The 21,307-nt window shown below is 40.9% G+C and overlaps 1 protein-coding gene across 2 annotated transcripts in view; it reads left to right on the top strand.

Annotated features, from left to right (window-relative positions):
- LRP5 (LDL receptor related protein 5) overlaps positions 1-18,173 on the top strand; it is a 159,293-nt gene extending 141,120 nt beyond the window's left edge. The window contains exons 17-23 of one of the 2 annotated variants that reach the window (XM_074585551.1): positions 1,433-1,558; positions 4,496-4,732; positions 8,165-8,275; positions 11,660-11,905; positions 14,332-14,471; positions 17,075-17,172; positions 17,718-18,173. In XM_074585551.1, coding sequence (XP_074441652.1) covers positions 1,433-1,558; positions 4,496-4,732; positions 8,165-8,275; positions 11,660-11,905; positions 14,332-14,471; positions 17,075-17,172; positions 17,718-17,979 — 1,220 coding nt within the window. In that variant the 3' untranslated portion in view covers positions 17,980-18,173. The remainder of the gene's footprint in view (positions 1-1,432; positions 1,559-4,495; positions 4,733-8,164; positions 8,276-11,659; positions 11,906-14,331; positions 14,472-17,074; positions 17,173-17,717) is intronic. The other variant, XM_074585550.1, reaches the window with a different exon arrangement.
- Positions 18,174-21,307: the final 3,134 nt, after the last annotated feature.

Here is a 21,307-nt window from a genome sequence, read left to right as displayed (position 1 = left end):
TAGGATCTTCTAAAAGTGCAGTTTCCCAAGCATTAGAAGAGAAATTAGTCCTGTGTTGCTCAAACCAAGACACTTGCCTATGTGGGTAAGCTGTAACAAACACGGTAGCATCAGTATTTAAACCGTAGTAGATTCTTTGTGCTAATCCTCATCCAGATGTCCTTTTTCCTTTTACAATACTCAAGTTTTCCTTCTGTGCCATTTCTCATATTCTTAGTGTACTTCAAAGGTAATAATGATGCAGAAAGAAATTTTTCTTTAATTCTCAGCACTGTTAAAAGATTACTTTACATCCCACGTGGGTTTTTTTAAAATGTTTATTTTTTATGGCAAGAGTACTGTTTCTTCTGTACTGTTTCTTCTAAGTCACGCTAAAAAGAATCACTTTTTGCAGCTGAAAACTGTCCTACATAGGTGACTTCTGTTACAACAGGGGAGTAAAAATACATATACACAAGTATATACGCACGCACTTTCTCTGCTAGCAACCCATGCCTCGAACAGTAATGTCTCCAACACTGGATTAAATTAATGGATTTGTTAAAGGCGAAAGCAGGTTGCTGAGAAGCCTGAACAGATAGAAAACAACTTCGTCACAGAAGTTATGATATCTATACCATTTCTTCCCCGTGGAAGTTTTTGGTCCTTACTAGCAGTAAAGAACGCATTGCTCAGCAGCGTCACAAATAACACAGGCTGTAGCCCCACAGATCGCTCCAGCAGATGCTCAGCCATCAGCTCGAATGAGCAGGCAGGAGACCGGGTCTCTGCTGACTCTGTTGGGCTGGGGTCCTCAGACAGTGACCTTACTTCTCCGTGCCTGTTTCTTACCCACCTAATGCTCATTTACAGTGATTCTATTAGGAGCTCTCAGGTACTCAGTGCTTCTGGGTAACTGATTTGGGAATAAAACCGTGTAGCTTCCTGTCTTTAAAAATAATTAAAAAAAACCACCTGTGTGTGCTTATATTGCAGTTTTGTGAGTAACAGGGAAGCGGAGGGGCTAGATATTAAGAGCTCTTTAAGATTAGAGGAGAATTCCCGAGGGGTTTGGGGGTTGGTATTCTGTAGCAACGTATGTTAATATGGCTACCTTAGAAATGCAGGTGGGACGTCTAGATATGCTGTAAATGCAGCCTTCTCAAACCTGCCTTCTCATTCCTCTTCACCTGAGCGCCCGAGTTCTTTTCAGAAGTCCTTTAAAGGTTTCCACATCACCGTGACTGTGAGACACACAGTCCTTACGAAGTAGTAAATCAGCTTTTGAGCACTGAACTGAAAAATCGTGCATTTATCTTCCTGTTAATTTGTAGCGAAATCTTGGTTACTTAAACAGAAGTGGTCTGCAAGTGTTTTTGCGAGTTTGCCCTAGCTAGGAGTAGTTACAATTTCTTTTATGCTATCTAATACTCTTTCCTGTGTGTTTCTCCAGCTGCACATCCATGCTCCCGTGACAACGGTGGGTGTTCACACATCTGCATCGCCAAAGGGGATGGGACTCCACGATGTTCGTGCCCTGAGCACCTTGTGCTCCTACAGAATCTCTTAACATGTGGAGGTGAGTCATGTTTAACAGTCATGAGCAACATTTTATATCAGAAAAGATAAGGGTTGAGGTTGCATTCCAGTCCAAAATGTGGATTTACACACAGTGTTTTCCTACACATGGTGTGTTGCATCGTGTTAAATTGGCCTTTGATTCTCCTACCAACTGCTTTCTGCTTCAGTTTTGGGACACGTGTGACACTTCGTTGTAAGCGGAATATTCCTGTTTGACCTTAAAATACATACACCCTCTACTGAGATTTTTATAATTTTATGATGTGACAGGTTTGTGCTTTAAATAAATGCTTGTAAGATGATGTTGCGTCAACCCGTGATTACCTAGCAGCGTATGATTCCCACAGTGTGATACTCCAGTCTTTCAAATGAATTTGGCCTCGTAACACGAAACACTGTACTGTCGAGTTATGAAATGTAGGCCAAAAGCTCCATTCCAGTCCTTTTTATTAAGGTTGCTCTCCTCTTTCCACGTGGCAGGCTTCATTTAGACTTCCCTTTCACAATCCCAGGATTTTTGAAAATGGTAACGTTACACTTGCAGCAGGGATTAAAAACAAAACAACAAAAAAACATTGTTTCTTTTTGGGAGTCATCATGTCTTAAATCATTCGGCTCTCTTGGTCCTTGTGACTTCTTTTTATGTATTCATTTTGCAGTGGATTTCATTTTCTGGCTGAACTCTGACCTCCCATGGGACAGTCTTTTCCATTATAAACGGTTTTCTTTTCCATGACCACAACACGCTATGTGGTTTTAGAGCAGTGGTGATTACATCTGCGGAGGGGGTGGAATCAATCTACTTCCATTTCTTGCTGTACTGTTGTTGCGCAACGTAGGCAATGAGAGATTCTGCCATCCCACTCCTTTGTTGTCTTCAGCTTTAAATCTAAAAATTAAGGGGCCTCTATTTCAGCATCTTGTTTTTTTATTCTAATCCTCACCTAAGCCTGCAACAACTTTTTAACCTATCTTGTCTGCTGTAGCAGCAGCCAATAGCCAGTATTTCAAAATAGATTAATAGCTATTTTGTCTGGAGAACATTTGCCCATGTACCCTTATGAATGCTTTTGACGAGTTTTTAAATGCGAGCTTGTGTCAGCCGAGTGCAACCGTAATGCAACATTAAATATGGCTCTAAATGCAGGAGTAGTAATCTGTTGAATTATCTAAACAGCGCACTTATATCAAAACTTAATTCAAGAATTATCTTAATATGTGCATCTGGCATCTTTATCTTACCTACAGCTGTCAGGTCACTGGCTACATTTGTAATTCTCAGATTGCTACACCAAATACTCATAAATCAGAAACTTAAAAATCATAAAATTTTCAAAAAATCAAATGCATTTGGATTTTTATTTGCATTTTGTTTTTCAAGCTCTTGACTATACTTGAGTCTCGTTCTCGAACATTTCTCCCTAATGAAGAAATTAAGAATGTAATTGCATGGATCTAGGATCTGTAACACCACCCTCAGGAGAAAAATACTCATCCAAAAGTCTTGTCGTTGGTTACAACTGAGAAGCTTTCCTTATGCTGGGTTCTTTGTGAAGTCCATTCCTGAGCCTGAATGTTAATAAAAGCTGATTGGGTTTCCAGAGGAGTGTTACCATCCAGTGTCAGAGCACCCCTCCGGCTTGCTCGATGTTGTTCACAGACAGGGTACGACGTGGTACTCTGTTAATCCAAGTGGTAAAACGTCTACTTAGAGCATTAGCTGGCCACACCTGCTGTGGGGGCTAGTTACTGCCTCTGTTAACTGATTTAATTACGTCACAGGGATTTGACCCAGCAGCTTTGGAAATCAGTGGAAAGGTATCTGTTTGCTGCAGCGGTGTTTTGAGATGGCCCCCTCATTTTGAACATAACTAACTGCTACTGATGGGGATGCTACTAACTGAAGGGACTTAGACATCGACTGTTTCTTTCATCGATACTGATGGTGAAAAAGTGTGTGATTTGCTGTATGTAAGAATTAGAAGCATTTTTTTGCAATACATTCTTTATCTGGATTGTCTTTTGACATTCTGAAGAAAGCAACTACGAATGCCTTATTACAGCATAATTGTTGCACCTCTACATGAGGTTGCTGCTGCTTCATGCTATCAATGTGTGATTGCAACCTGAGCAGCAGTATGGAAGTGGAATGGATCGATGCCAGGATCTTGGGGTCCACGAAAAGTCAAATTTGAAGGAAGTCCTAGCTTTGTTAGGTCCAGCAAACATAAAAATGTCTGCGCACAAGGTCCAGGGTTCTGTCTCCGACCATAGTGAAAGAACGTAAGATCAGGGCAGGCCTACAGTGCTCCTCAGACTACTCTCTGAACCTCCACTGACCTGCAGCCCAGAGACTTTCTAGCAAGAGGATTTAGCTTAATGTTTAACAGGCCTTTACAGATATTTTTTCCCCATTCATATTTTTCAATCCGTATTTGACTTGGAAATTTGTTTGTGGAGAAACCACAGGAAAAATAGAGAAACAGATATTGTGAAAGCAGATGTTCTATGTTTTAGGGGTATGCATTGCCAATTAACCCAATGGGCCAGGTTTTTTTATGAAGAATTGTTCCAGGCTGATATAATTGCAGGGATTAGAATTGTGTAGAATGTGCTTTGCAGTCAGAAATTGAGTATTCATTTGAATTTATGTGTATGACAGTGTCTTCCAAAAGGTGGCTGTTAGAGCCAAAGTAAGTATTTGTAGTTCCTGTCCTTAGTTCAGTGCTCACATGCTAGAGCAAGTTTCTTCAATCAGCATGCATCCAGTTTTTGTTATGAAGTTGGCAAAATCTCATTCCCTATGCAAAATCATGTTTTCGTCTTTGCTGGAATCTTAATATTGTCACAGAAGAACTTCAGTCCGTCACATTTTTACTCTGTTGCGAGGGCTAAAATTGAGTATACAAATGGGATTTGTTTTCTCTTTCTCCAGAACCTCCAACTTGTTCCCCAGACCAGTTTACCTGTGCAACTGGAGAGATCGACTGTATCCCAATGGCATGGCGGTGTGATGGATTTCCAGAGTGTGATGACCAGAGTGATGAAGATAGTTGCCCCATATGCTCTGCATCCCAGTTCCAGTGTGAGAAAGGACAGTGTATTGATGCACACTTGCGGTGTAATGGAGAAATTGACTGCCAAGATAAATCAGATGAAGCAGATTGTGATAGTAAGATTAATTTTCCCAAACTCATGGGTCTAACATAAGCATCCATTTGGGATTCTAACAGTTCTTTTTATATATATATATGAATTTTAGTTTCAAATGGTGAAAAACAGCCTTAACCATAAGCCTAACTAAGCTATCCACTGATTCTGTCTTTATTTCCCTCTTTCTTACTCTGTTGTTCAAATTAAACTTCTCTGTAGCTACATAAATTGTTGACCATGTAACTATAGATATGGGGGAGGTTGGGGAGGAGAGTATCTTTAATCCATATTAAGAATGAAAACAGGAAAGAAACTGGTGGAGCATACTTTTTTTTGCTGCATAAATACCATTTTGACTTCCACTGTTTCCACTGCGTCTACTTCACCTTCAGACAGTGGTCACTGCAAGGTGCCACAGGGAGGAAGAGGTGGACTTAAACCTGTGGCTGAATTGGCTGTTCTGAGAGTTCGGTTTTAGCAAGCTGATGCTTGTAATCCTGGATGTATCTTTCTATGAGAAATCTGTGGAACAACATCCAAGGAACTCTTGCAGCTAGAGCTGCTTTGTATGCAGTCAGTTGTAGGGTCTGGGTCCAAGAGAGAAACATGGACGGGTGCATTTGTATCATCCCTTGGTTGATGGGACAACGTGCATGTTCTGTCTTTAGGACCCAGGGATAGCTGAAACAGACACTTGACTATGAGCTGGCACCATGGCATCTTATTATTATACAAAATTTCAGGAGCCTATACAGTAGCATCGCTCTTGCCCTATGAAGCCTCAGGACCCTTGGCTCTACCCACTCAGTGGCTAACCATTGCCTCTGAGTGTCATGATTTGGGCTGGACTCGCCAATGACAAGATGACAGATGCTTTCCCCCACCTCTCGCTCCAAGGAGAGGAAGAAGAGAGATAGAGAGATTTATGAGTTTAGAAAAAACTGAACTACTTTAATGAAATATTAATAATATAATAAAAAGGAAAATACTGAAATAGATACTATATATGCATACAAAACCGTACCAAGTTCCCAGGAAGATGTCACCGGCAGGCACTGGGGAAGTTCCAGACAGGATGGATGGGAACTGGATTCCAGAACACACTGATCGGGATCAAAAGCAGACAGGGTCTTCCTCCGACGTCAGTCATTGCCCCAAACCAGGACGCTGGGCCAGCAGAGTGGATTTTTTTGGATTTGCAATGTCTTCTGTAACTCTGATACCGGACACCAGAACATCAGTACCTTCTTTGCAAACAGGTTCCTGTCTTTCTTGTGGGAGGTGATGCTTACTACCTGTACTGCTTCATCAAGAGGCTCTGCTTTGTCTACCATGGAGCCCATATGCAGTGTAACACTGCCGTTACCCACACACGGTCAAAGTGCAATGTGCATTTGGTCATCTCCCTGTGAAATGGTGGGCACTGCTAAGCAAACTTAATGCCAATGTTCCTAGTACTGTGTGAACTGTAGGCACCTGCCTTGCCCTGCACAGCCCCTTTGAGGGCACAGATGAGCTTTAACATCTAGTCTAGAATAGTTGAAGACATGTTTCTTCAGCAGTTGAATACTGAGTGGTTGTATCCCTAGTCTTCTGCGAGCACTTGGGCCACCCATGGTTAGACTTCTGTCCAGGATGCTGTCTGACTCTTCCCTAGAAGGGCTATGAACGTACGCAGTGTCCAGGAGGAGGGAGGGAGATGTGGCAAACATGGCCTCTATAGTCCTCAGGAATCTTTACAGGCCAAGGCCTGAGTGTGTTCCTAAGAAAAATAAAACCCCTAGGCCTTTCTCATCCCTTAGCATGTGTCAGCCTATAACCCACTGTGTTGGGGGAAGGGAAGGTGGTATATAGTACGTTCTTGTTCTTTAGGTGAGGTTTATTAAGGTGGTGACGCTAACTGGGCTTAACAGAACTTTTCTACTATGCCTTACGCATCAGAGGAATTGCCTTCTGGTCAGAGCAGTGGCAATCACTGTCTTTCCATAGATCTAAGTTCAATGCCTTGATTCTGTCAGAAGCTGCTTCTCCTGTCCCCTGGTTTCCCAAGGCATGCTTTTGAAGAGTTGAATCCGAAGCATTGGCTCTGGGGTTGCAGACTATGACTGGAAGTGGACAAATAAACATCCCTGGATACGTTCGTGGTTCTTATTCCACATCTTCAAGACTATGACTTTCATCTTCTTGAATTTACCGTGGCACTGCTAGCTCGTCCTCTCATACCCAGTGGAAGTCAGAAGGTTAACAATCTTTTGATACTGCAACTGGATTACCATGCCACTGAAGAACCTTCATCTCCTGGACAACACAGGTTCAGTGTGCCAAGTTGTCCATTGTTGGATCAAGAAGAAATAAGGAGTCCAACAAGGCAGGACAGCAAGAGAAAACAAGGCATCTAAGAAGGGAAAGGATATTAAGACAGAAGTCTTGATGAAAAACAAAGGAGCAGCAGACAGTTGCAAGAATAAGTAGAGGGCTGGCAGTCATTGCCAAATAGGAAAGTGCTCACTTGGCCCTTCTCGTAATGCAAGAACCTAAGTGGTGTGGTGGGAGCTCTAGATGCTTTTAGAGCCTACTATAAACATGTGTGTGTGTTATATGCACTGTAGGACCTTGTGGAACCGCATCCAGCTTACTAGGGTCGTAACAATCCAAATCGGGAGCTGATGCATTTGGAGCTTCTAGCTAATAATAATTTAGTTCTCTTAGACAAGAACTGCTCTGCAAACTGGACCGTGGCAAAGTATGTATGGCTGTTCAGGAGGTCCATTTCACAGCACCACCAGTGCTGTGATACAAAACATGAACGTGGATCTTCTCCTCCAGAAGGAAAGAATCTTTCCTCTTTTTACATTAAACAACCTATACTGTGAACCTAGCAGGATTGCTGGTTACTAGCCCTCGTAAAACAGTATCTTTACTGATGATTTAAAATGCTTTGACTCGACAGAGATTCCAAAGATAATTAAGTTCTTTTTGCTGAAACAGGCTTCTGCATATAGGTAAGAAATTTAGTAGTTATTTAGCAAGGTTATATTGTACAGGGCTACATAGGATAGCATAGACTATATAAGGCTTTATAATATGCCAAGTTACTACATTTTTGTTAACATGTCAGATGATCGGCTTCACTTTGTTAGTTATTGTAGGAGATTCTTGCTGATCTGATCCTAGTTTTGCCCTAGCAGGACCAATTCGACAAAGGATGGGGAGTTACTGGGATCCGAATTTCATTTTAGCCCCACTGAGTAGGATGTATAACAACAAGAAGGAAGAATCAGAGATGTGCAGACTTGCATTTTACCCACAGCAGCAAAGCAGGTGTTCTAGTGCCTACCTGGTCATAATATAAAATGCAACGCATCTTCATGTCTTACTTCTTTTGGTTTTCTTAAGATGCTCAAATGCTCCCATACAAGTAGTACTTAATCTTTTCTTTCTTTCTGTGCAGCAATTTGTCTACCCAATCAGTTTCGATGTGCAAGCGGCCAGTGCATCCTCCTGAAGCAACAGTGTGACTCCTTTCCAGATTGCCTTGACGGTTCTGATGAGCTGATGTGTGGTGAGATGTCTTTCCTTGAGATTCAAGCGCTGTATTCAGGCGTAATGTCCTACATCCCTATGCAGAGCCCCGGTCTTTGCATAGCAAGATTCTTTCAGGGAAGCCCAGTGAATCTTGGCCAGATACTCTCACAGCTGTATTTGGCTGCTTTTCCTTTGGACTGGGCAGCAAAAGAGTGTGAGCTTGCAGCATGGTGTAGCAAGTCTGTAATGCTGTTATTCTAAGTAATGCAGGAACAGCAGTAATGAAGATGAACTGAAATCCCAACGTTACTGCAAGCTAGTTCTAAAATGTTGTGTGGGATACAACACGGCCTTGTTTAAACAGGCCTTCAGATCTATACACAGGGGGACCTGATTCTGCTCTCCTCGGATAGTAGAGCAGAGCTGCTCTACCTGCAGAGATAGCTTGCAGAGCTGCTGCCGTTCTTGGGGTGGCTTTTAAAAATGTGCAGCCCTATCCACTGCAAGTACAGGGTCAAGCTGAAGGCTAATTATGTGGAGGAACTAGCATGCAGTAAGCAAGTGTCTACATGTGACTACAAGCTGGTCTCTTACGGTGCAGGTAGGAAAAGAATATAAGGAGAGACCTTTCCCTTTGCTGGAGAAAATGTTACTTTGAATTGTCACGGCAGTAGGTACATACAAGTTACAGGCATGCTAACAGCAGTTGCTGTATTAGTCCGTAGCTGAGTCTGTTATGTTGTAGTCTGAAGCGGACAGTAAAATTTGCTCACTTATGCTTTGCTCGCAACTTCCCTCTTCTTGCACCATTGGGGTGACTAGTGCATGAAGTTTTCAGGGAATGGGGCAGATAAAGGGAGCATTTCTGACCCTCTGCTGTGCTCTCATGAGACCCCACCTGAAGTATTGTGTCCAGCTCTGGGACCCCCAACATAAGAAGGACATGGACCTGTTGGAGTGCATCCCGAGGAGGGCCACAAAGATGATCAGGGGGCTGGAGCACCTCTCCTATGGGGACAGGCTGAGAGAGTTGGGGTTGTTCAGCCTGGAGAAGAGAAGGCTCTTGGGAGACCTTATAGCAGCCTTTCAGTACCTAAATGGCGCCTACAGGAAAGATAAGGAGGGACTCTTTATCAGGGAGTGTAGTGATATGATGGGGGTTAATGGTTTTAAACAGCAAGAGCGTAGATTTAGATGAGATATTAGGAAGAAATTCTTTACTGTGAGGGTGGTGAGACACTGGAACAGGTTGCCCAGGGAAGTTGTGGAAGCCCCATCACTGGAAGTGTTCAAGGCCAGGCTGGATGGGGCTCTGAGCAGCCTGGTCTAGTGGGAGGTGTCCCTGCCCATGGCAGGGGGGGTTGTAACTAGATGATCTTTAAGATCCCTTCCAACTCTAACCATTCTATGATTTAGTAGCTCACGAGTGGTTAAGCAAAATAGTTGGAACATAGCCTTTTAGAACAAAAGCAAATAAATGTGCTGATCTGTCAGTAATTTGTTCTGAACAAATGCCTTGTGTTGGGTTTGTGTAAAGAAATGCTGCACTTTGTTATGTTGCCTATAGGACCTTGCTAATTGCAAAGTTTTTAATATCTTAGAGTTTTGTCAGGTTTTGAAGCCCCATTTGTCAGAAGCTGTGCCGCTGCTGGGATGAGAGGAAGGATCACCACGTCTGGTCAGGGTATCCTCGTTCCTTCCTTCCATCCTCACAGTGGGTACAGCAAAGAAAAGTGTATTTCATGAGCAAGAGTGGTGAAAGAATTCCAAATGGTGAATAGAAGAAAAGGCTAAAAGAATGGCAAAAAAAATATGTTTATCTCTCCTGTTGGACATTTCAGACTGAAGACACTTCTCATGCTTCTCCCACAATTTCCATTTATCTTTCAGCTCTCATCCAGTTCCCCCAGTTCCCTGGATAATGTAAATAATGTAAAGCCACTTCTTCCTTTTCTTTTTTTTTTTTTTTTTTTTTTAGTTTATTTTCACAAACATTTGTGCTGCTAAGTTAATGCAGTTGTTTCCTGTTTGCACTTTGGGTCCAGTCCTGCAATTAGGTCTTAACTGATTTAAATGTGTCTTTACGTAGACAGAAGACTGTCTTCTCTGGAGTCTCTTTGTGGAACAAAGGTGGTTTCTTGCTTGACTGAGGGAAAGAACTCAAGTAGGGAATAAAAATGATTGCTGCTTTCTAGATAAGGATCTTGCATTCAAAAGAAGCTAGGTTTAACAAAAATGAGAATTGTGTGTTTTAAATTAGCTAGAATATGTTTTAATTTTGGCTTTACTTTTTTTTCTGATATCATACCTGAAATAATCTGACTCTTTGAAAGTTAGGGCTGTAGCTGACATAAAAGCTGTCATGCACTAATAAGTGTGAAAAGTAGATAAAGACTTTAAGACAGAAATTAATTCTTGATGCTGAGCTGTTAAGAGTTTTTTGGTAGATCTTTGTATTTCCTTTATGTTCCTTCTCAAATTTCAGTTGTTTTTCCCCAGAACCACTGGGGAAAAATTTTATGAAGTGAAGGCGTGAATCTTACATGAACCATTTCGCTTCTTACAACTTTATTAAGGGGGGAAGGGGTCTGTAGTTTGATCTGAACATGTAAAATTGATAGATTTTGGACCAGTTTTTTTGATTTTTTGCTTTATGAATAAATATATTTGTGTACGTAAAAAAATAAGATTATAAATGTTGTGTGAATCACGTGGCAAAATCATTTTCACTGAAGCAAGTCACATATGCAAAAAACATAGAGGTCCCAGGTTTATTTGGCAAGAATTTTGAATGTGTTACCCATAGTCAGAGGGAGATGCCATTGAGCTCCTCTCAAATTTTGCAGTAGTTTTTATTATTTAACATTGGGCTTATATAGGAGAAAAAGAAATAAGTAGAAAGTACTTGAGGTATTCTGGATTGTGTTTTCTTTCCAATTTGTAAGGGTTTTTTTGGAGAGCAAGTCATATTTTAGGATGGAAAAGTGTTCTGTTTTAAGGCCCATATTAGCTAGGAAGACATTCACTGCTTAATACATATGGTAGTTTTCCTACTGGTAAAATCTTTTAATTTTTTTATGTTATTGGCCAGCTCAATTGGCTTTTGAGAGAGCAGATTCCTCTCTGATTAAGGACTTCATGTATATAAGTAAACCTGTTACGAGATGAAATGCTAGACAGAAAGGAGAGTACCTTGCTAATACTGCCTTAAATACATGGAGGGGAAGAGGAGGCACGAAGTCTTGTGTGTTGAATCAGAATATATGGAGTTGCAGATGCCTGGGTTTGATGCAGATAATTTGAAAGACACTGCCTGAATGACTGTGAGCTGACTGATTTGCTGCACAAGCTCCAGGCCAGCAAAACATATATTGCCCTGTCTCTAATGACCTCTTTTTTTTTTTTCCTCCTCTTTTTCCAGAAAAAACAAAGCCAGCCTCAGATGAGTCACAGCCACACAGTAGTGCCATCGGTCCTGTCATTGGTATAATACTGTCACTTTTTGTCATGGGAGGAATGTACTTTGTTTGCCAACGAGTGGTGTGTCAGCGCTACGCTGGGCCCAACAGTCCTTTTCCACACGAGTATGTCAGTGGCACCCCTCACGTCCCTCTTAATTTTATTGCTCCAGGAAGTTCTCAACATGGCACTTTTACTGGTAAGGATGGTAAGGACCTTGCATCTAATCAGTACCATTACATTGTCTGGATTTGGGGTTTTAAAGGTTATTAAGAGTGCTAGATGCGGAGTTCTCAAAGAGCAGAAATTGGATGTTGTTGATCTGCTCGGTGGTTTTGGTACGAATCTGTCATTTGGATTAGATATGCAAAAACTATTAGATGCATTTCATTAGGCATCTTGCCAGATTTTCAAATGCAATTTTCGTGCTAGGCTGCATCTGCATAGGTATCTATCTTTTTGATAGAAAATCTACAGTATTTTGCCAGTGAAATATCCTCTTTAAATAGTTCATTCTGGTGTATGTAATAGAGCCTGGGTTTTGCATAGTACTTCTCACCTAAGGCCTGCAAAACACTATGAAGAGTCGTGAACCATGTGCAATATTGAAAACTAAAAAAGCATGTGCCGTTCAGTGTTCTGGTGAGAGCCCTGTTGAGTTGTTCTTTGTTTCTTGTACTCAGATATCCTTGTTTCTGTCCTGCCCATTAAAGGTCTTTACACGGTTTTGTCCTGTCTGCTGCGGATAGATTGGGTTATTCCACAGTGGAAAGATGCAGAGGAAAGAAGGTGAAGCAGATTAGGTTACTATAATACAAAAAAGCAGGAGATAAATGTCCCTCCCCAAAGTTACACCAGCAAACGTGGAGGAACACAAGCAGTTTGGGTGTGTTTTTGTAGAATGGCTGCTCGTTGCCTCAAGTGTAATGAAGACATCCCCGTTGGTTTAGCCCGTCTCTGAGACAGCTTTCCTGTTCGCTTTTGGACAAGTATTTATTCTCTCTGTGTCTCAGTCGTTCATCTGTAAAACAGCAAAGCTTCTCTACGTCGCAAAGGACTCAAAGCATCCATTCAGAGAAGTGCACGCAGCTATGATGCTGAGATCGAAGGAGGACTTGAAGTATACATAAAAGCTTCAGACATTCAGCTAATAGATAAGAACCCAGAAACCTCATATACACATCAAAGTAAACACTTAAATGATGTACCTCAAATTATTTTACAAATGTAAAATATACTTTTCATAGAGGAAGTAACAAATTCTTAACTACAAAGCCCTGAGAAGAAAGAATATCTCTTCATGTTATTCAGGAAGCTGGAAAGTAAATGTTCACCTGATAACCTGCCAGGCAGGGTCAGAATACAAGAAATCCATAGTTTGGAGTGCTTGGAGTCTGCTTTTCATTCCAGATGAAAATCAGATAGATGGTAAAACAAATGAAAAGATGTAGCACTTCTTCATATTAAATAAGTTTTTGAGATGAGCTAATTGTTGTTTTCTTCTAGCCATGGCTTTGAAGATAGCTAGATGCAAGTTAGGTTTAGCCTTTCTCGCACTTCAGTGACTATGGTCAGCTGTTCCTGCTTAAATTATGTTTTTATGGTTATCAAGAGATTTTTGTGGTAGGAAATAAAATTTGAGGATTAAATCATTGCAGGTGAAATCTTTGCAGTGGTGTTTTAAATTGGACTTTTTTAATTAAAGCAAGTATCAGTGTTTTTTGTCTGTATGTCTTTAGGTGCTAAACTTAAGATTTCATTTTGATTCTCATTCGTATTTGTTAGTTTTTTCTAATCCATATTGCCGTGACAAGTTACAACAGCTGAAAATATTACCATTGATTTTAATTCTAAAGAAAAGACATAGATTCCTAGTGTCGTGGCATTTCCAAAAAAGATAAATAGTCATGAATGATGATCATAAATAGAGTCACTCTGCTTATAATAAATATTTCCTGCGTCCGAAAAATTTCTGAAACTTCCCAAACTAAACTCTTGCATCAGCACTGAATAGTCTGACAGGAAAAAGCTGGAAATGTATTGTCTGATTTAAGTGTACATTGAAGTAAAACAGATTGGAGAATGTTGTCTTCCCTTTTCCGGTCACTCAGGTTTCCTTCCTTTTGCCTCTGCTGATTTTCAGTTTAAGCAGTGATTTTTTTCAGCAAATTTATTCAGTAAATTAATTTTTGCTGTTGTTCATGTACTTACAATTGAATTTCTTTGGATGGAAATGAAAACTTTGGAGGTCTCTAGCTTGTTTTTCGTGGGCAATGTATAATGGGTTTTTTTGCAAATGCCTGAGTTTGGTTAATTGGAAAATTTCTTAGTTGATGATTTGGGTGAAAAGTTTCGGTCAGCTGTTCTAGAGATTCCTTTCTCAGCAGAGTGTGGGAGCAGGTTGTGAGGAGTTCAGTGCTGCAGTAAGACTATAGGTGGTCTGGGGGTGAGATGTTTTCTTCACAAAATGTGTTGTTCCTTGTGATCCTGAAGTTTTTACATAAAACACTGTTCCCAAAGTGACAACCAGTAGCATTGCATGGGTTTGCCAAGCTGTGGATTTGTTTCCTGTTTTGCATTGGTAGATAAAATTGTGGTTTACTTAATGTTGTTTTCCTCTCTGTCTCACTGCAGGCATCTCTTGTGGAAAGTCCATGATTAGCTCCATGAGTCTCATGGGAGGAAGCAGTGGTGCCCCCTTATATGACAGAAACCATGTTACTGGAGCCTCTTCGAGTAGCTCATCAAGCACTAAAGCCACTTTCTACCCACAGGTATGTCTTGAAAATATACCTGTGAGTTAGGTATCTCCCACTTCTGAAGAAAAGGAAGATGAAAACTGGTGCTACTAAGTAGAATGTTAATAACATCTTTTCTTGGGTGTTACAGTCTGACACCCACTGAAGTTCACGAAAAGGCTTTGTTGTAGTCCATCAGGATTACACAATGCTATATAGTGTCCAAAATGTTTTGTTATTAGAATAATACTCAACGGGGTTGTTCCTTGGCACTTCTTCTTTCTTCACTCCCTTGGAGATGGTAGCTCTTTGTTCTTTGTAAACTCTGATGTCAGTGGCCCAGTGACATTTTGCACTGCGTAATGCTGCAGGCACACAGGGAATAAAAAGACAAACAAGATCTGACAGGACTGGAATGCAAACCCATAAGGAACAAGCTTGGCTTGCTGTTCAGATAAAGCGTCGATTGTTGATTCAGAAAACCAACTGCATGCACTGGGAGAAAACATTGGTACCAGCAGAGCTTTCCTTGCTTGGTTTTTTTCAGCTGTATTTTAGCTCCATTTCTGGCTTTCAGCTGTTGGAAGTGACAGGTTTTTAGTCCCCGTATCAGTGTTTCATGAATTCAAATATGTATAGTATGTTTCTCTAAGAATATGTAAGAGAGACATACAGAGGTTACAGTTTGCCAGTATTTTGTCATATGATGGTTTTTTTCCTTAGTGCTTCTGAGCAATACATACATTCAGTCTTCTGTTCACGCAAGCTTGCGTTACCTTCTCAATGAAGCCATCAAGCAGCTAGTCACAGATAGCAGATACTTGGAACTTGGCAGCCCTCCTAATTTTGCTTGTCTCATGCTTCACCGGTGTCTCTGTAACATGCTGAACAATTTCATGCTAGTACCTGATTGATGATTGATGTGTCAGTGCCAAACTAGAAAGGGATGAACAGAAAAAACTTAGCTGAATTTATATTAAAAAAAATGTTACTTAAATAAATCTGGAAAGAGGAAAGAAGCCCAAAAGCTGATCTGCCTGTGCCATTCTATGGGATCTATGTTGGCCTGAAGATCAACTCTTCTGTTGGACTCCTGGTTTAATCTAATCTGGCTGTTACTGGGAATTCTTCTTTCACACTTTCCACTCCAGGCTATGTCAGCAGGGCCTGCAGGGATGATACCAGCTTTTCCTTCAGGAAAGGCATGCGGAATTCTTAGAAGGAACTGAAAGTAACTGAAGTTACTGCTTAATCCAAATATTTTGGTCAATTCTACCTAGTAGCTAATTACCCAGCTTTAGGTAAATAATAAAAAGAAGAGATCTGGGCATCTAGTTGTCTTGGCTTTTTTGTTTTGTTTTGTTTAACACATCTTAGGGGTACTAAGAGATGGTACAGTGAATAGAGACTAGGAAAGAATTGATGTCACTGGAGTTATGTCAGTTTATACGTCTGAGAGCCTGGCTGACACTCTGCTGTATTTAATCTGAATGTGAAGTGGTGGTGTCGCAGCTCAGGGTGCCAGTAGGGGAGAATCCAGAAGTAGTACGGAGTGCTCCTCAAAGGAAGAGGATTTCTGGGAGATACTCTTGGGGCAATTACTCATCATTCCCCACAGCTGGCAATGCGTGGTGTTCAAGCTTGTCTGCCCTCACGTGAATCTGGATACAGGGCTTGTCAATATTAGTAACAACAAGCTCAACTCAATGGCCAGGGAATCGTTTTGCTAGACGCTGCACAGTGAAGACCAAAACAATGATCTCCACTCCAGTGATTTCACAGTATTATTATGAGAGAAGAGCAGAGGCAGGATGCTATCATGGTCACTGTGGCAGGCCATGGCTTGGCAGAATGCCCAGGACAGGCCGTGTACCAGATGCTCACATCAGTAGCAAGGCCCTACCATCAACAGCAATGCTGTAATTTTCCACCTTGGAAGGGATGAAGCGCTCTCCTCATTTTTAGGCCAAAGTCCTGCTGGCCATATCAGGGGTTCGGCTTCCTGCTAGGGAATCCGAAAGAATTATGAAGCATAATAAACTGTTTTCCTAGTGTGAGGGTTGCCAGCAACTGTGTCTAAGCATGCAGAGGCTAGTGCAGACTATAACTATTTGTTAGCTCTTAGGCCCTTCGCATTGTGAACTGTGCCAAAATGTTATGTTTACAGAATGGCAGTAAAAAGGAAGTATTCAGGGAAGGAGGAATTGTATTAGTTATAGTAAAGGAAGTTGGTCTCCTGACCCTACTATTGACTGGGACTATGTTTAGGGTCTGGGAGTGGAATAGACTTGTATTTCCCATTAGCATCTGTTGAGGATCGTATCAGTCCTTGTGTCCAAGGAAGCGCACTGACATTCAGCAAAACTGGGTCTAATTTCCAGCTTTACCCGAGCCTTCCAGCATAACAACGGATGTGGCAAGGAAGAAAAGTTCTGTGCTTTGAGAACTTTGAAGCCCAGAGTAAAGTCTCCTAATGAACTTCGGTGATCTTAAAAAATGCTTAAACCCACCCAAGCAGCAAGGAGAGGAAACTAAAATAAGGATGAGTGACAGGGTGAAGGTATAAATAATATTTTCAAAACAAGTAGAGTTGTATAATTAACCCAAACTTTCGTGCTGTTTTTTCCTCCTCTTCCTAGATCTTGAACCCACCTCCTTCCCCAGCTACCGATCGCTCCCTGTATAATGCAGAGATGTTTTATTCCTCAAACATTCCTTCAACGACAAGATCTTACAGGTACAGCTCAAATAAAAAAGTTTGATAAATCTTCTGTTTAACTGTCCTTTAGTTTTGAATCTTAAGCAAAATGTTCTTGTTCAGGCTTTACCTTGTTGGAAAACCTTTCCCTGTCTTAATAAATGACCGTTGAAATGGAGGGGATGCCAGTTTTGATGTTAAACATTGATTTAGCACCTTTCAATGCAGTGTTGCTGAGTAGTAATGCAATATATATAGGTTATACTGCTACGTAACAGTCACTTAGCATCCTGTATAGAGAAGGTTGGTGTTTTCTGTTCAGTTCCTCAAGCTTATCTTAAAACTCTTTGATGAACCAACCTATTTGTTAGGAACTGGGCTAAACAGTCACGGTGGTCTCCTGGCTGGTCAGGGCCTGGAAGAATGCACTAATGGCTGAGGGTAGTTGTGCCCTTCAAATTTAACACAGTTCGGGTACTTCTTGCTGGGTTCCTATGAAAACTTGTTCATTTTCAATCTCTTTTTCTTTCTTTTTTCCCCAGATTGCAACTAATGCCTGTGCTTGTTTGTTTTTGTTTTTTTAGGCCATACCTTATACGAGGGATAGCTCCACCCACAACCCCATGCAGCACAGATGTTTGTGACAGTGACTATACTACTAGTCGATGGAAGGCCAACAAATACTATATAGATTTAAATTCAGACTCAGACCCTTATCCCCCTCCGCCCACACCTCGCAGTCAGTACATGTCGGCAGAAGAAAGCTGCCCTCCATCTCCTGCCACGGAACGAAGCTATTTTCACCTCTATCCCCCTCCACCCTCTCCTTGTACAGACTCCTCATGACCTCAACAGAAGGAACTTTTCCTGTAAATATTTTAAAATATGAACAGATTTAAAATATATATTTTATGATTTAAAAATAAACCGGGGTGGGAATTAAAAAAAAAAGAAATGTGAATAAAAATGGGTTGGAGGGATGGGGCTGTGAAAAATTGTACAGAGGAAAAATATTTATAAAATCGATTTTTTTAACTTAATTTCCATTCTTTTGTGCCATATTTGCCTTTTTGAAGTCATGAAAATGACTCAATCTCCAAAGGATTTGGGGAGGGAATGTTGAGCCTTTTTGCATTTTTGAGTCACTTTTTACATGGAAAGTGTATGTAATGCTTAATGTGAGACAAGAAAGAGAAGTGGCTTGTGGGAGGAGGAGTCTAAAGAAAGACGTAAGTTTATTCGCAGAGAAGAAAAACATTTCAATAAAATTGTCAGTATCTCATCCCTTCACCACCACTGGGAGAAACCATGCAGAGATCACAACCCTCAAACGCTCCTTTTTGCAAGTGAGCTGAATGCTTCACAGCAGAACTCGTGTGCTGAGGCCTGGATTTCAATCCTTAGCATCGAACTGGAAGAACACTTCTTTTGGCCAAACCTTCCACCTTAACTAGGCCCACAGGCATCATGCCCTGCCTCATGTCAGTGCCACTCTGCACATGGCCAACTCTGGAACTGATTCAAGCTAAAAAAGATACCCAGCCCTAAAAAACTTGCTTTAGCTCCAATCAGTTCCACCCTTGACTGGCTGAATGGTAGCAGAAGCAGATGTATTGACCTGTGGGTGAGAGCAAGGGGCAGGTTTAAAGTGGTATTTAAGCTAAGAGAAACGCCTGACAAACTGCAGATTTGGTCAGACTCACCATTTTAATTGTGATGAAATCAAGCTACTTCATCCTTCCTTGTGAGACTTTCATGACTGCCTGAGAAGAGGCTGTAGTAGTCGGCTGCTTCTCAAAATGCAGTGCTGCTTCTCTTTTTCCCAAAAGTTCATTAATTCACTGTGCCAGGTGTCTGAGATGTTTGCCTGTGTTGACTTGATCAGAGAATTGCTTCATCTCTAATGTTAATTTTCCAAAGGGGAATGATATGGTCACTTGTATTCATTTAAATGAGGAAAGTTGTTTGGTTTTTAAGCGGTGTTTGTAGAAAATGGTATCTGCATAGCTCAAAACAAAAACATCTGCCATTGGAACAGTTTAGTCATATCTCATTAAAATTTGCCACAAAATCAGTTCAGGTTTAGAAATAGACAGAAAAAGCACAGGGGAGGAAGGAGAGGAAACAAATCTTTCTAATCATGTTGAAATAAAAGAGATAAACTCTTACACAAACTGCTGTAACCTGAGGATGTTATGATCAGCAAAGTGCTCATATTCCAAACTCCTACCAAGAAAACCCCTTTGGGAGTGGGGGGCTAGGATCAGTTCCTTTCAAAATGCAGAAGATAAATTTTTGCTTTGATTGCTCTTTTGCTGTGACAAAAGGGACTGGGTATTGTATGGCACTTTATAAATTCAGCTCTGGTGATGATAATGTGAGTGCCTACTTGGGACGTCTGAGGGAAGTTCTGAATATGCATACTCGCACCTGTTTCTGCAGCTGCTGAATAACAGATGTTTTGGGTCTTTGACAGCCTTAATATTGTTGGCAATAATGAAAACTTTTTTCTTGTTTGAACTTAAATTGTACTTGCTTTGGGGTCTTTTTATCAAGTTATTTGAGAGCACATCAGAGGAACCCTACAACTCCAGGACAGAGGTCTTTGTTGTGCTGGTGGAGGGACTGGGACCAGTGTTCTCATCCACTTTGTGTTTTCAGATTTATTAGTCCAGATCTGTTCTTCCTGTCTCTATAGTTCAAGGGTAGGATTTGTGCTGTCCCTAGTGTGTTACTAAAACTCCTAAAGGAGCTTTTACTACCTTCGTGTCTAAATTTTCACTTGAGAGATTGAGCACAAAGAAGATGCCCACCATTTTTCATGGAGAAAAATACAAAATTGGAGAATACAGCATTGGAGTTTAAGAATGGGTTCTTTCCCCATCCCCTATCAACATTAGTAATTCTGCAGTATGCCGAGAGGTATGACAAGGTCATAGTTTGTTACTCTTAGAGTGACTTGGCAGATCTCTGAACAAGTGTTAATGATTTGGTGAAACAAAGCAATTCTCATGTGATCAAGTTTCAGTGAACTAAATTAGGAATATAGATCCGCAGGATATTTTATGTACCGCGTCGATCATATAAAGGAGTACTTGTTCCGCATTACAGCAGTTGGTAGTCCATTTCGTATCATATGTAATTTTGTGCATGATAACTATTCACCATTTATAATGAATTCATTAGTTTAGTTTTGTTACAGTTCTAGCTTGGAGACATACTACGTTATTTACCTGTATTCCTGTGATGACACTGGATGCAAAATTACATTGATTTTTTTTTTTTTCATTAAACCACTGATCTTTTTAAAGAGCCGCAACTAAAACAATCCTAACCACTTCATCTGAAGACTTGTATCCTATTACAAAGTTTGGAGTTGGGTCCAAGAAAATTAGCATTCTTGCTGAGAGCTAAACTGTCTTAAGAGTCAAATTCTTTTGGAGCCTGGGTATTCAGGAGGAAGGAAGCACTTGCTGAATGGGGTGAATTAAGCATGTACATTTTGATTTCGGTTGGCCATTCATAGCCTCTTGCTGCTGATGTTGCTGAGAAACTGCCTCCTCTGAGGCACTTGAAGTTTGGTGATCAGAATCTAAGCCCCACACTGCTCCATAATACTGACTTTAAAAGCCTCTTCTAAAAAGTATTTGTATACAAATTTAGCGTCTTAACATTTAAATACTAAATACTACTTTTGATTGCTGTAGGCTATATACTTTAAAAGGATTACTGCACTCCCGGTGCTAGAAAAGACCAGAAAGAAAATATGAGTGACAGGAGCTACTTGTCTCCAGAAATATCCTCAGTGTGCTCTTAGTTGTTTCCCTCCTGTGAACTTTCAGGCTAAACCATAGAAAACAGGTGCTATTTTCTTCTAGATCAGGATGAGAGAAAGTGTTGCAGGGAGTTGGTGAGCGCATATGACAAGCTGTGGCAGTTCAGGGTGGAGTAGGAAATATGGGGGGGGAAAGTTGTGTTTTGGTGAGGTTTAGGCATAGTTTTAATAGTGCAAAAGTTTTCTGTGAGAAAGCTGACTGAAATGTAATAAGAGTTCTCCCCTGAGAACCCGAGGGAGATGCATGTGACTGGACTGCCTGTGTGAGCTTGTGAGTACTTGAATCGGTGTTTTCAACCACTATTTTCCAAGCCCGTTGTGACTGCATATTAGCACTTG

Source organism: Larus michahellis, chromosome 4 (assembly GCF_964199755.1).
Source record: "Larus michahellis chromosome 4, bLarMic1.1, whole genome shotgun sequence".
Lineage (NCBI taxonomy): Eukaryota > Metazoa > Chordata > Aves > Charadriiformes > Laridae > Larus > Larus michahellis.
Note: the sequence above shows the minus strand (reverse complement) of the source record. Positions and strands in the feature narration are given on the sequence as shown.